At 46.5% G+C, this 15666-nt stretch overlaps 1 protein-coding gene across 1 annotated transcript in view; it reads left to right on the top strand.

The window, feature by feature from the left end:
* Window positions 1-15666, top strand: part of LOC141172912 (IgGFc-binding protein-like) — a 211850-nt gene that overhangs the window by 191254 nt on the left and 4930 nt on the right. Inside the window, exons 11-16 of the mRNA XM_073657530.1 lie at window positions 8563-8768; window positions 10065-10206; window positions 10391-10722; window positions 11735-12293; window positions 12420-13021; window positions 13176-13737. Of these exons, the coding sequence (XP_073513631.1) occupies window positions 8563-8768; window positions 10065-10206; window positions 10391-10722; window positions 11735-12293; window positions 12420-13021; window positions 13176-13737 (2403 nt within the window). The remainder of the gene's footprint in view (window positions 1-8562; window positions 8769-10064; window positions 10207-10390; window positions 10723-11734; window positions 12294-12419; window positions 13022-13175; window positions 13738-15666) is intronic.

Below are 15666 nucleotides of genomic sequence, written 5' to 3'. Positions count from 1 at the left end.
CTTCTTTGAGAAACTCTGTGTGTGACAGGGTGCATTTCACCACAGACACTTGGACGAGTAGGCATGGACAGGGGCGTTACATGTCGCTGACTGGGCACTGGGTAACTGTGGTGACAGCAGGACAAGGGGCTGCTGTCCAAGTCTTGCCGTCCCCACGAGTTGTGCGTCAATCCTCTTTATGTCATTTTTCCTCCACTGCTTCTGCCTCCTCAACCTCCTCTCGGTCTTCCACCTGCACCCAAAGCCTGTCTGGTCATGCCACAAGCTTTCTAACTGCGCAGAAGGGATCCTGCACACCTTCTTACTATGCTGGCAGTAGGGCTCAACGTCATCAGGCGGTTTTTACATTGAAATGTCTGGGAAATGTGAGTCACACAGCTGAGGAGTTGTGGTCAGCTCTGGAGAACCAATTTCATGAATGGTTGTCTCCACTGGACCTGAAACCAGGGAAGGCCGTGTGCGACAATGCTGCAAACCTGGGTGCGGCCCTTCGCCGGGGCAATGTCACACACGTGCCTTGTATGGCTCACGTGTTGAACCTGGTTGTCCAGCAATTTTTAGCCCACTATCCCAGACTAGATGGCCTTCTGCAGAGGGCACGGTCGCTGTGTGCTCACTTCCGCCGTTCGCATCCCGCAGCTCAGCGACTTACATCTCTACAGAAGTCGTTGGGCCTGCCACTTCACCGGCTAAAATGCGATGTGCCTACCCGGTGGAATTCAACTCTGCACATGTTGCAGCGACTGTGGCAGCACCGACAAGCCCTGGTGCAATACATTCTGACGTATAGCCTGGGCCAACGAGATTCAGAGGTGGGGCAAATCACGCTGGAGGAGTGGTCTCAGATCAGGGACCTATGCACCCTTCTGCACAGTTTTGAAATGGCGACGAAGATGTTTAGTGCTGACGATGCCATTATCAGCATGACTATTCCGGTGATTTACATGCTGGAGCACATGTTAAACAGAATTCGGAGTCAGGTGGTGGCACAAGAGGAGGTGGAGGAAGTAGAGGAGGAGGAGTTGTATGCGGAAGGGCTAACATCTGCAAGGTCCAGACGGTCGGCAGCACCAGGGCGGCAGGCATGTGAGGGTGGGGGAGATGATTTTACCAGGGCGCATGGTAGCAGCCAAACTAGTGAGGAAGGTGCAGGAGCCCAGGAAGAAGTGGAGGACGAACTGATGGAAGACTCATCAGATGAGGGAGACCTTGATCAAATTTCTGTTGTGCGAGGTTGGGGGGAGAGGACAGAGGAAGGAAGCATGATTGTTACCTCGCCACCAACACAACAGGGACTTGGTGCTCCTGGATGCGCAACACACATGAGTGCCTTCTTGCTGCACTACCTGCAACATGACCCTCGAATTGTGAGAATTAGAAATAATCCTGACTACTGGGTTGCCACACTGTTAGATCCCCGGTACAAAAGTAAATTTGCAGAAATTATTCCTGCCATAGAAAGGGATGCACGCATGCAGGAGTATCAGCAGAGACTGTTGCAGAATCTTACATGTGCTTTTCCACAAAATACCAGTGGTGCACGTAGTGAATCTCACAGTTCCAACTTGCCAACCGTGGTCTGTATGGAATTGTTCAATAAAGGGCCCAAAATTAAGATAACATAGATGGGAGAGGTCTCTATGAATAGGAATTCCTAAGTATTTGATACCCTGTGAGGGCCAGGCAAAGGGAAAGTTGGACTGGATGGAATCCTATATGGATTTAGGGAGGGAGACATCGAGGGCCTCAGACTTCGCTGCATTGATTTTAAAATTTTACCATGTAACAAAGTGATCTATTTCAGCCATAACAGCAGGGATGGATATATGTGATTGAGTGATATATACTAGGACATCATCAGCAAATAGAGAGCACTTGTACTCGGTGCCTCCCACCTCAATCCACCTAATATTGGGGTTATGGCGAATTGATGAGAGCAGGTGCTCCGTCACTAGGATGTATAAGAGAGGGGACAGAGGACATCCCTGCCTTGTCCCATTGGTGATTGTGAAAGGTGATGAAAATGTTCTGACGCACCCCCTGGGCCTTGGGACACCCGGAGCCGGACCCTTTTTGGTGGATGCTGGTGGTTGTAGTCTTCGTGGCGGCGATCCGGTTCCGTGGCTCAGGGCGGTCAAACCAGTGGCGGAACTATTTATGTGGTTTTGATGTTTAAATGTCCGACTACGCCACCCGTGGATTGCGGTCAGAGTGAACCGCCGCTACAGGGCAGACCGCTAAGGCTGGTGTTGTGGGTGCAGCAGAGCGTAGCATAACTCCCCACGGGAGGAGTATAGCCTCAGGGCAGTGTATGCGGAGGATGGGGGTGATGGTGCAGGGCAGCAGCAGTAACGACACGGAGTCAGTGATGCAGTTCAGGGCCTTTACTCACAGTTCTTATTATCCAGACCACGTCTGCAGGTAACGGCTGCCCACGTCGTACTGTGCTCACCAGGTGAGGGGCCCAGACAACTCCCAGATAACTTTGGAGCGCTTCACAGGACCCCCTTTGTGTGTCCTTTGTCTGGCCTTTCTTACCAACACTTCTGTCCGGCTGCCTCGGGCCTCCTCTTGGTAAACTTGGCGCCAGTTTCCCTGACCCTATGTGGTGCCTTCCTAGCGGGTGGAGCAAGGGGCTGCGCCACATAAAATGTCAGAGCCTCCGGTTTCTAGCTGAGGGTCGTTTCCTGCCTCCACTAGTTCGGGGACCGGTCTCCCCCTTTGGCCTGACCCCTCCACGCAGGTGGATTCGGGCGTGCGGTGGCGACTCGCCCGTCCGCACCCCTGGGATCCCTTCATTCCTCGTTCCTGGAGCCTTCTCCGCTCCTCTTCCTTCCTTCTCCCTCTTGCAGGCCTGGGCCTCTGTTACTAGGCCCGCCTCCGGAGCAGAGCTCATGCAGAGCCCCTGCTCCCTGCCACTTCTGCTCAGACTTCTCTGCACTGAACTAAGATGGTGCCCACCTTTTATACTCCCTTCTCAATGCACCCAGGAACTGCTTCCTCCCTGCTCCTGCACTGCAGGGTTCCCCTTCCTCAGTGTTCCCTCCCCCCACTCCAGCCAGGGACAGGGACTGTCGTGCCCATCTCAGGGGCATATTGGTCGCCCTGCCCCACGGCAATGTGGTGTAATGCATGCAGGTGTCGGGTCCTGATCCACACTCCATCCTTATCTGAGAGTGAGATATCACACCTCTGGGTGAGGTGCAATACGTCTGTAGCAACCGAGCCCTCGGTGCTACAGTTCCATTTATCTTCAGCCTAGGTGACGTATTGTGATACAGGGCCGTGATTTTGGCTATAAAAGGGTCCCCTAGACCCCTACCCCAAGCTTTTTAAGAGAATCATATATGGCGTGCCAGGAGACTCTATGGAATGCTTTCTCAGCATCCAACGAGAGTATCTACTTACAAATTTTTAACTGCATCTAGCCCAGGAAATACTTTGTGCCTAGTAGCAGTGTCTGCTAGTCAGCGGATTATCCCGGCTGTTAAGCAAGCTACACCACCTGTAGTTTGGACACTTAATTTTTTCAAAGGAAATGCTTCGGGACCACGGGATACTTAGTGAAGAGCATCAGGAGGCACCCCAAGGCATAGGGGCTGGGACTGGCACTAGGATGCCTTGCGGTGGACAGCCGAGCTCGATCCTTATAAAAGCTTTTTAACTGCAGCAGCTTTAGTGGACGCTACTGGAGCTGGAATTACGCGGCTGCTGGCATGAGACTTGCCCTCCAATAGATCCTTGTAAATGGATTTAAAGTGTATTCATTCAAATTAGAGGGACAATTTAAATTAAAAAGCTTAGAGCTGCCTCCACCACAGGGGGGCTCTCTCGACCCACCAGCGGACAGGCACCAGTATTGGGAGAGGGGGGCTGGCCGTCAGGGTTCACCGCGGCTCTGGCACAAACCCGGCGACACGGAGGTGGCACGGGCAGGAGCGGACTGGCCGTCTCGGCTTCTCACTTTTTGGATTTTAGAAGGGCATGACATGCCTATATCTGTGTCTCCCCCTCCTTTTACTCCTCCACCTCTTTTCTTTTCGCATGACTATATGTACTTGTCACTTTTCCATGTGTTAGTTGTGTCTTCTGAGCAGTTTGTCAGCTTTTGGACACCTTTGAAGGTGTTTTCTATGTGTTTCTATGTGTTTTTGTTTGCCTGCCATTGGTTTTAACGGTGTTCGAAGGTGTTCGACGAACAGTTCGACGAACAGTTCGGCGAACACACGGGTGTTCGACGAACCGAACCGAACTCGAACACTACGGGGGTGGCTCAACACTACTTACGAGACTTAATTTTCAGGCCGTGCCTTTGTAGCCATTCTAACACTTGTTCCAATCGGCGGAGATGATCCTCAAACGTTGCGGAATAGATAATTATATCGTCCAGATATATTAAAGTGGCTTCAAAGTTGAGGTCCCCCAAGCATCTCTCCATCAGCCGTTGGAAGGTTCCTGGCGCATTTGTTAGTCCGAACGGCATTCGATTGAACTCAAACAGGCCCATAGGGAGAACAAAAGCTGTCTTCGGACGATCCTTCTCAGCTACTGGGACCTGCCAATAGCCACTGGCCAGGTCGAGGGAGGAGAAGAATTTGGCGCTCCCTAGTGCAGATAGAGACTCTTCGATTCGGGGGAGTGGATAGGAGTCCCGTACTGTACAGGCATTCAGCTTCCGATAGTCTACGCAGAATCTCAGGGTACCGTCCTTCTTTCGGACCAGCACGATCGGAGCCGCCCAGGGGCTCTGGCTTTCACGGATCACACCGTTCCGCAACATGTGGGCCAATAGCTCTTTCACCTCCTGGTACATTTGAGGCGGGATCTGCCGATATCTCTCTCGGATGGGAGCAGTATTTCCGGTGGGTATTTCGTGCCGAATGTCCCGAGTGCACCCGAAATCATCTTCATGCTGTGCAAACACTCCCTGATATTGCTGTAGAAGTTTTTCGATCTGCCTCACTTGTCCAGCAGAAAACTCAGTCAGGTTAGCTTCCATTTCTTCCAGGAGGTGGCGTCCAGCCAACGGTTCTCTTCCATGTTCCTGGCTATTGAGGGACACCTCTAGGGTCCATGGATTTCCTTCCACAGGTGCCAGCCCTATAGCGTCAGCTCTAGTAAGGGCCTCCGGCATTACGCACACTCGCGCCACCTCTTGTCGGGGCAACAACTGTAAACTGGTGCCACTTAAATTGTTGCAGCGCACGGGTACTCGACCGTGCCCCACGGTGGCCAGAGTTCGAGCAATCAGGAGTCCAGAGGGTGCTTCTTCTCCCTCCATTGGTTCAACTTGAATGTCCACGCCCTCTAAGGACACATGTGCCAGCACCGGCAAAGTGAGTACAGTCTGTCCCACCGGCAGTGTTATTGTAGCTTCGGGCGGTATCGATACCTTACCAAGGTACTGGGAGGTAGTGGGCAACTTTTGAATCTGACTGACCCGCACAAGGTGCTGGAACACTCTCTTGTTAGCTGGGTCTCGAGTGGCGCGGGTCCAGTTGTTTTTGCTACAGCCCTCAGCCAGGAACTGTCCGACTTCTTTCAGCACATTCATGCCCAGGGTTACAATGGGCCCATCGCCTCCGGGCCCGGTGGTCAGTACAATCCCTTTTCGACCGAGGTCCTTTCCACATGCCCGCACAGACATCCATACTACTCCCGCTACTGGGATAGGTAGTTGATTAGCCGCCACCAGTTTGACAGTGGGTTCCCGGCAGGAACGAGCGACTTCAGGAAAGTGACTTTGGAAGTACGTCTCAGGCATAGTGGTCACTTGAGACCCGGTGTCCATCAAACAACGGATCCTCTGCCCATTGAATTCAGCCCAGATAATGGGCCTCTCGGAGACAATGTCTTCAGAGCTCCCTCTTCTACTCTCTGAAGCTCGAGACCCCACGGTATGCTCCACAACCGTGGGGCATTTTAGTTTAACGGCTGTCCCCTCCTCCTCCTTTCTCGGTTGGGACAGTCTTTGGAGATATGCCCCCTACCTCCGCAGGTCCAGCACTCCGGTCCTCGTTCTGCCGATAGGTCGGGTACATGTCGTGCTGGGGCCGGATAGGAACGTCTTTCTCGTTCTGGTCTCCGTCCGCGTTGAGCAGTACGGTCCGTCGGCAAGGGGGCAGTAGGAGTCTTCCTAATAGAATTCAGCTCACCCCGAATGTCTCGAATTTCCTGACGTATTTCCCGTACCCAATCAGGCTCTTGGTTGGTGAATCCAGGAGCAATTGCCTCATGACTTCTAACTGTGGCTTTGAGAACAGGAACTTCTCTCTCCAGGACTCTAGCTTCAGCCCCTACCTCCAGGAAGCCCATATCAGGGCTCAATCGCAGCCGCTCCTTCAGGATCTGCCTCAGGGAAGGATCTTTCAAGCCAGCAATCAGTTGGTCACGCAACACCTCATCCAATGGTCCCAGTCCTCGGTTCCCATCTCGAGTTTTCTTAGTGATATGGGCCGTCACTTCCTGTAATGCATTAACATACTGATTTACTGTCTCATTTTCCCCTTGGACCCGCTGAAACAACCGTAAGCGCAAGTGTCCCAAATCTGTAGTGTCACCGTGCATGTCCTCTAGAATTTTTATCACTTTATCCACGGTGTCACGGTCCCCAGGTGGGCGGTACATCACAGTCTGTCGGGCCTCTCCTTCAAGGGTTAGGAGGGCCAACTCCGCCTGGGCTAGAGGGTCAAGGGGATACATACGTAGCATACTTCTCAGTCTTTCTGCCCAGTCCCAAAGTGACATGCCATCCCCTGTAAACTTGGGAAGATGGCTGAGCATAGCCCCCAGGGGTATATGGCTCCGGCCGGACCCAGCCATAGACTGATCCGCCATCTCTGCGTCTGAATGTTGCATCCTGCCGACTACGCCAAATGTAATGCAGGTGCCAGAATGCAACGCACAGAGACACAAGGCGAGAACAGTCAGAAATGTTTGTAAACAGTTTTATACAACAGGTATACTGAAACAAGGGATTAGCAACAAGGGTAATGAACAGTGGTTTGAAATATCAGAAAAATACGAAATTTCTCAAAATAAGGCGCAGTCTCTTAAAATAAGGCGCAGTCTCTTAAAGTAAGGCGCAGTCTCTTAAAATAAGGCGCAGTCTCTTAAAGTAAGGTGATGCCCTCAAGCATGAGAAGCACCACACAAGTTCTTTAACCGTGAATTTGGCCCTAGCGGGGGTCACCGGTTATTCCCGCTAGGCCGTGAGTCTCTTTCCGGATGAATTCAATTAAATCACGTTGTGCTACTTTAGCCCCAACCGTCCCCCTCCCAACCTGAGTACTTAAACCCAATTGTCCCCGGTACCGTGGGTGAGCAGTGGAAGTGACGGCCCTGCTCACGTATGCAGCTCCTCTCTGCTTGGCTGTTGGGGGCAGTCTCTCGAGCCTTGGATAGGGGGGTCCAGGCCTCGTCTGTCGGCGGCCGACGTCGGGTTCCGCGAACTCACTCAGCACAGCGATCAGGTTCCTAGTATCCTCAGCAGGCACAGCACTCGAGTCACAACTGTGAGGGATCCGGAGCTCTTTTACCAGTGCCCGGCTGGAGCACCTCTCAGGCCTCTGGATTTGGCCTGTCACGCGGGGTTTCTCAGGACGCAGGGAGCACGTCTGCTCCTCTCTGCTGCTTGGCGCCAAAGACCCCTCAGGTTTGGCGCGCTGGCCTCTTATCTCTCTGAACTCCTTCCTGGAAGTCACCTGATCGGGTCCAGCCTCTGAATCTCTCCTGCCTGCAACTTCCTTTGTGTATTTTGGTTCCGCTTGACTGTCTCTGGCCAGTAGATGGCAGTCTCGTTCCATCCTTGAAACGTCATGTTGAAGTTCTGTTACAAGCTTTTTAGCTCGTTCTGCACGTGCATTGGTCCAATGGTCTTTAGTTTGCGGCCAGCTCCTCACAATCTTAGTCCAAGAAGTCCACATGAGAATGAAGGTCCAGGCTTGTCATTCACCAACCATATCCTTTTGATAAGCTGGAGCTCTCCAGTGAATAAGTATAGCTGGAAATTCCTGGTTTATTCCCAAGAAACTCATACTCATCCAATAGTATCCAATATTTATAGACCTGTTTTTACAAAATTGTTCTGTCCCAAAACCAAAAAGTTTGCATGATCTTGATTGATTAAACAAAATCACCAGAAATCAGCTAAAACTATCTGGCCAGGTTTGATTTACAGTTATTGAGAACATTGTAGGTTTTGATAGAGGTCAAGGGAGGAACCAAAAAGTAGGATTAACCATTCATATCTATGGTGCAGGTTGTCTGCAGCTCGACACAGGAGGGCCCTAAAATGTCACTGCATAGTGCCAGCCTGTGCGGAAAGAGGACAATTAGTGAGGTACATGCAGACATTAAACTGCTACTGTACTATTGGGCAATCATTTCAACTGATCATTAGATTTTGTCTTGATAGGGTTGAAGACCCCTATGTTACTAATGACATAGAGACCCTTAAGCATGTGCCATTTTATAATTCTGCCCTGTATATTATGTTTATTTTATGAAATGGAATATGTATAATGTCCATTCTCTTACATATATCTGTTCTGATGTTTCCAGCATACACCTGCTCCCAGGAGAACAGCCATTATGAGCTTTGCGCCGCTGTTTGTTCCACCAGTTGCTCTTCCCTCTACGACATTACCAGCTGCCCGACAACCTGCGCAGAGGGCTGCCAATGTGACACCGGATATTTCTTCCAAAACGGTCTCTGTGTGACTCCAGACCTGTGTGACCGATGCATCTTAAACTCAACATTTTACAGGGTGAAGTGTTACATTTTTACTTTGCTCACATAATAAAATAGTTTGATCATGGGATTGACTACACACACGACCCAGTGCTCTTTTAATCTGCTCATTCTCTTGTTCCTTCTTCCTTCGATTTTTTTTCTCTTCATATTCATTTTTTTCTTCTATTAATCTCCCCTTCCTTCCTTCCTGTTCCCTTTTTCTCTTCCTTATTTACTTCATCTCCTTCCAATTCTTTTCTTCGACATTTTCTCCTTCAGTTTCTCTCCCGTTATGTTTTTCTTATCTGTTGTCTTTTAGTTGTCCCCCAAACTCTTTCTTACTCCTCTTTTTGACTATTCCTTCTTTTTCTTCTTCACATTCACTCTGTTCCCTTTTTCTTCTCCTGAATTGTAGTACTTTTTATTTATCCACCATTATCTTCTCTCTTCTTAATCTCCTCTTATTCCTTCTTATTCTCTCTATTTCCTTCTTATTCTTCTGCCATTCTCCTTCTTCTTTTACCCAGCTATTCTTCCACTCCCGATTTTCATTAGTTTCCTTTTATCTTCCTTCCCTACTTGCTTTCCCCCATTCTTCTTCTTCTTTTGCTTCATTCTCCTTCTTCACCCCTCATTTTACTTTTCTTCTTATCCCCATTTCCCATTTTCTTCTCCCCATTTTTCTTTTCTTTTCCACTTTTTTCACCATTCTAATTTTCCCAATTGTTTCTATCCCCCATTCATTTTCTTTACCTCATTTTGTTTCTTCTCCTTCTCATTTTTTTCATCTACCGCCTTATTATTTTTTTTCTTCCTCATTTTTCTTACTATCCTCCATTTTCCTTTTTCACTTTCCTTCTACTCTCCCAACTCTCCTTTATCTTCTCCATCATATTCCATCTTCATTTTTGTGTCCCCCATTTCCCTCTTTTTCTCCTACTCCCCCTTTTTGCTTTCTCTTTCCTATTCTCTTTCTTGTACTGCCCGTTTTCCTTCTTTTTTTCTCTCCTATTCTGATTTTTCTCCCTCATTTCTTTCGTCATCTCCTCCCTTTGTTTTCTCTGTTCCTCATTTCCCTTCTTCTCTCCTCATTTTCCTTCTTTTCTCCCTCTTTCCTTCTTTCTCAATCCTTTCTTATTTCTCCCTATTTTCCATCTTCCTTATACTCCTTCTTCCTCTCTTCCCCTAACATTCTCCTTCTCCTCGCATTCTCCTTTTTCTTTTTTCTCCTCTTCAGTCTTCTTCTTTGTCTTCCTCCCTCTTTCTAGTCTATAGTTTGTTACATTGTACATATTATTGAGATTGTAATGATGTCTCTGCTCTTCGACAGGTCAATGAAACCATCATCTCGGAGGACTGCAGCCAGTCTTGTACTTGTACTTCTCGACATTTGATGGACTGCCAGCCTTACGGTTGTTCTTCTGACGAAATCTGTACTGTCGTAGAAGGAAAAGTCCAGTGTATTAATAAAGGTTAGCCATCTTTTGGTTACATAATGGTGTGGTTCTCATCACATATCTTTCATTTTGAATTCCAGGATCCACATATTGAAGATCTTTGCAGTCACGTTGGTAAACTATAGGGAGAACTACACCAACCTGCCATAGAATTGAGCACTGCCCAATCAATAAAGGTTTTCGTTTTCTCTTTTTTTAGATCCTTGCAAATCAGTTGTGTGCAGAAACCAAGAGCATTGTGAGACCACTGAGGGACATCTTGCCACTTGTGTTCCTGACTATTCAAGCTCTTGCACAGCATGGGGAGACCCCCATTTCATGACCTTTGACGGCTACAACTTTGACTTCCATGGCACCTGCACATATATCCTGGCTGAATACGTTGGTTCTGATATAACCTTGGACTATTTCCGGGTCGAGGAGAAGAATGACAACAGAGGAAGTCCAACGTCCTCTTCTGTCAGACTGATCAATATCTTTGTACACAACTATAACATTTCTATTGTCAAAGATGAACCTGGACAAGTGCGAGTAAGTGTCCTTCACTTGTACTTATGTCTGGGTGACTATTACTAGTACTATACATTAGACTGCCTCTAAAAGCTGCACAGACTGGTTTTAGGTCCTTCTGATTGGAGTTGTGTGAGGCCAGGAAGGGATTAAGAAGATATAACTTATACAAGGAAAAGTCCAAAATATTAATGTATGGACTATAGAAATTACAGCTATACAATATACTGCCAATATTGGCTGGGCAGACTTTTTTCAAGGTCATTTTTATTGAAGGGTGAGGGAGGCCAGAAATGTAGGAAGGGATTAAGAAGATGCAAGTTATACAGGAAAAATTGTAATATATTAATGTGTGGACTATAGAAATCACAGCTATACAATATACTGCCTACAGTATATAGGCTGCACAGATTGGTTTAGGTCCTTCTTACTGGGAGGAGAGATAGGACAGATGTGGAGGATGAGAATAAGAAGATGCAAATTAGAGAAGGAAAAGTGCAATGTAGGCTAAGGAAGTTACATGAAGTTCTATCTGCTATAGAATAATCTGCCTCTATATGCTGCATAGACTTGTTTTAGGTACTTTTTACTAGGAGAGGTGAAAGGACAGATATGCAGGATAGGAGTAAGTAAATGCAAATTACAAAAGGAAAAGCTCAGTGTATTAATGTGCAGGCTACAAAGGTTACAGGAAGTTCAACTGCTATACAATAGACTGCAACTTTATGCTGCACAGACTTGGTTAGGTTCAATTTACTTAAAGGTATATGAGGGCAGATGTCTAGCATGGAAATAAGAAAATGCCAGTAATAGAAGGAAAACTCCAATAATTCTATTGTATTAACAAATAGGGTAAATAGGTTACAGGAAGATCTATCTGCTGTATAATAGACTGCCTCTATAGGCTGCACAGACTTGTTTTTGGTCTTTTTTATTAGGAGGTGTCACAACATAGTGCCAGAGATACGTTGAGATCTGAATCTTCTGTTCTTTGTTCGATAAACTTATGCAATTTATTTTTGTAAATTTTCAGATAAATGGCGAAATTATAAATCTCCCTATTATTCGAGAATCCTTCACCATCACTCAAGTTGGAGAATACGTAGTCCTGAAAATGGCTGGTGGCATCCAGGTGGAATATGATTACAACTGGCATGTAGAAATCACACTTCCCAGCAGCTATTTTGCCACCATTGGAGGCCTGTGCGGAAACTTCAATGGCAACTCTCGAGACGACAAAGTATCTCGTGAAAACTTACAAATGACCGTGATAACTAAGTGGGCAAAGTCATGGAAGGTCGATGTAGATGAGCAGTTCTGCTGGGACAGTTGTCATGGAAGCTGTGCCGAATGCAATGAGACTCAGAAGAGCCTCTACGAAGGAGAAGAGTTCTGCGGTCGTCTTGAAGCTGACGATGGACCATTCAGCGAATGCCATGCGAACGTCAGCACCACCGTATTCTTTGATAACTGCATCAAAGATGTTTGCAGTCATGATGGACTTGGCTTGTGTCAGGCTTTCGAAGCCTACATTGCAGCATGTAGAAAGCAGGGAATACTCATCCCTGACTGGAGAAAAATTACAGGATGTGGTAAGCTCAATTTTTCACTTTGTTTGCGTTATTTTTCTTTCTTTTTTTAGTCATTTTTCTATACAAAATTGTTTTATTTTTAAATCATTTTGACTTTAAATCAAAATTTATTTCATTCTTTACTAGATATGAATTGTCAGGAAAATAGTCACTATGAATTCTGCGGCAATGCTTGCCCGGCCACCTGCTTGGACAAAAGCTCTCCAGATCGATGCACCGAAGCGTGCAGGGAAATATGCCAGTGCAACGAGGGATATGTTTCTAGCGCTGGCCAATGTATTGATGTCGCCAGCTGTGGTTGTATCTACAAGGACCACTATTACAAGCCCAACCAAGTGTTTTGGTCTGATGATAAGTGCAACGTTCGCTGTAATTGTGACCCCATCCTTGGCCTGGTAGTGTGCACCGAAGACAAATGCAAAGACACGGAAAGATGTATGCTGAAAAATGGAGTCCGGGATTGTTATCCCATCAGCTTCTCTACGTGCATCAGCACCGGAGATCCTCACTATACAACCTTCGATGGGCGGAGGTATGACTTCATGGGGACATGTACCTATCAGCTGACCGGATTGTGCCCTTCGATGGATCCAAACCTTACTCCTTTCCAAGTCAAAGTCCAAAATGAAAGGAGAGGAAGTAAAACTGCTTCTTACACAAAATCTTTGACTTTGGAAGTTTACAATCAAACCATCACATTGACCAGGGACCATCCGCAAAAAGTTTTGGTGAGTATTTTATGTTTTATACTTGTAGTGGAATGAAGAAGCATGATGATGCCTGATGTTCTCCACTATAATCTCTAGAGTAGTTGCAAAACTTCTTCTCTTTCTCTCTCTTCACATGAAAACAATTTAAAAGCTCTAAAAAATTTTTTTTCAGGTTAATGGGATTGCCAAATTTATACCCTTTACCCTGGATTCCAACAGAATCAAAGCATTTATGAAAGGAGAACATGCTTTTGTCAGGACTGATTTTGAGTTAACCATCAATTACAACTGGGACAATTATGGCCGAGTGATGGTGCCCAGTACTTATGCAGAAGCCCTTTGTGGCATGTGCGGAAACTTTAACCAAGATCCTAGTGATGACTTGGCCCCAAATGGCAAAAAAGAAGATTATATAAAGTTTGAAGAAAAATATAGGGTTGAGGAAACCAATGATTGTAAAGTCGTGTGTGAGGGAGATTGCTCAAGCTGCAATAAGGAAGATGCAGATAAATACTCGGATGAAAAGTACTGTGGCATTATCAAGAAGCTGGATGGACCTTTCAGTCAGTGCTTTGATGCCATCGACCCTACGCCATATTTTGTTGACTGCGTGTATGACACCTGCTTATATGGAGGTCAATATTCAGCCGTATGTGGAGCGATTACTAGATATGTTTCTGATTGTCAAGAGAAGGGAGTCTCCATTAATGAATGGAGAAAGTATACAATATGTGGTAAGTGATGTCACCATCTTTTAATGTTTGATGACCATGTAGCCTGATGCGAATGGTGGAGATGGACTGCCAATACGATAGTGGACACTAATCATTCTAAGCTTTAAAGAGGAAAGTAGAGTTAAATTAGATGCACTGATCATTTTGGACATTTAGGAAGTCATCTGTAATTGTAAATTACCCCAACCCAACTTATACCCCCAAGACTATGATCATGTATTATGATCCCCTTGAGACAGAGCATGGAGGTAGTACATATGCCACTGGTTGACAACATAGTCTTTAAAGATATCTACATAAAAAATCATCAGCTGACCATGTGCCCTGAGTGTTCTTGAGCTACAATGAGAACTTGAGAATGTGATTTGTGGAGGTGGATTGGCAATCCCATGAGTTCCTCCGACAATGCTGGGTAGGATTTCATTGGAGACAGTGGTCACTATGGGCATGTAGCTAACCTTTTAAGTGTTAAGTACATCAAACTCAAAGAAAGTACCTCAAAGTCTATGGGGGTGCTGTGGGAGCACCTTCTTAGATGTAAGGCATGATCGAGATGGATGTATCATAGATTAAGAATGTAGGCTCCATAATAATAATATTTATTGACCCATGTGAACAGATGGCAACAAATCAGCTCAAGAGCAAGTGAGTATTTGTCAAGCCACATGACTGTGATTTCGTCAGCCACAGGAACCATGACTTCTTCAGCCACAGATGACCATGATTTCTTCAGCCACACATGACCATGACTTCTTCAGTCACAGATGACCATGACTTCTTTAGTCACAGGTGACCTTGACTTCTTTAGTCACAGTTGACCCTGACTTCTTCAGTCACAGATGACCATGACTTATTCGGTCACAGGTGACCATGACTTCTTAAGTCACAGATGAACATAACTTCTTAAGTCACTGATGACCATGACTTCTTCAGTCATAGGTGGCAATGACTTCTTCAGTCACAGATGACCATGACTTCTTCAGCTACGGATGACCATGTGTTTTTCAGACACAGGTGGCCGTAAATACTTCCGTCACAGATAACCATGACTTCTTAAGTCACAGATGACCATGATTTCTTCAGTCACATGTGGCCATGACTTCTTCAGTCACAAATGACCATGACTTCTTACACCACAGATGAACATGTGTTCTTGAGTCGCAGATGACCGTGACTTATTTAGTCACAGATGACCATGACTTATTCAGTCATAGATGACCATTTGTTCTGAATGGTTTTGAGTTAACTTGACAATACAACAGGTAGAAGTAGAAGTGGACTAACAGCTTTATGTTTGCCACTATCAATTTAAAAACAGGGATTAATTGGAAGAAGTCTACAAATGTCATGTACCCAACCCACATAAAATCCCCCAAAACCATAATCCTACAATTTTGTGCACCAAAGAGCTGAGAATTTGTAGGTTACATTTAGATGACCATTTATTCTGACAGTTCTAGAGTTAACGAACTTACAAATGTGACTGCTGGAGGTGGATGTGTAAGGTGTCCGAGAAGGGTAGTCGTGGGCGACCTGTAGCTCCTGCACGCTCTGGCACCCTAAAGGAAAATCGTGTCCCATTCCCAGTGTGCTGTTAGGTGTGGAGTGCATCACACTCACTTGTAAGCCACAGGCCTACGCTGATCCAAACTTCCATCCTCCGGAACCGCCGCACAGAGTACAGGGGATGTTTAGTGCTTTTCAACAGTCAAACTTTTACTGAACAGTTCACAGTCGTTATAGTGGAGAATGTGGGATAGGGCACAACAGGTTACAGTCTTTACCTCAGGTACCGGACATAACTTCAGCCCTACCATTCGTTCCCAATAGATCATTCCTTTTCCTGCTGTCTCCGCTACCTCTAAAGATCCCTCTCCAATAATGACAGTGCATCCGGATTCCATCATCCCCCGCCTTTGAAGATCCATG

The sequence above is a fragment of the Phyllobates terribilis genome, unplaced genomic scaffold (assembly GCF_046119375.1).
Source record: "Phyllobates terribilis strain yellow unplaced genomic scaffold, ASM4611937v1 Scaffold_12__6_contigs__length_324123572, whole genome shotgun sequence".
Lineage (NCBI taxonomy): Eukaryota > Metazoa > Chordata > Amphibia > Anura > Dendrobatidae > Phyllobates > Phyllobates terribilis.
This window is presented reverse-complemented; position numbering and strand designations above follow the sequence as displayed.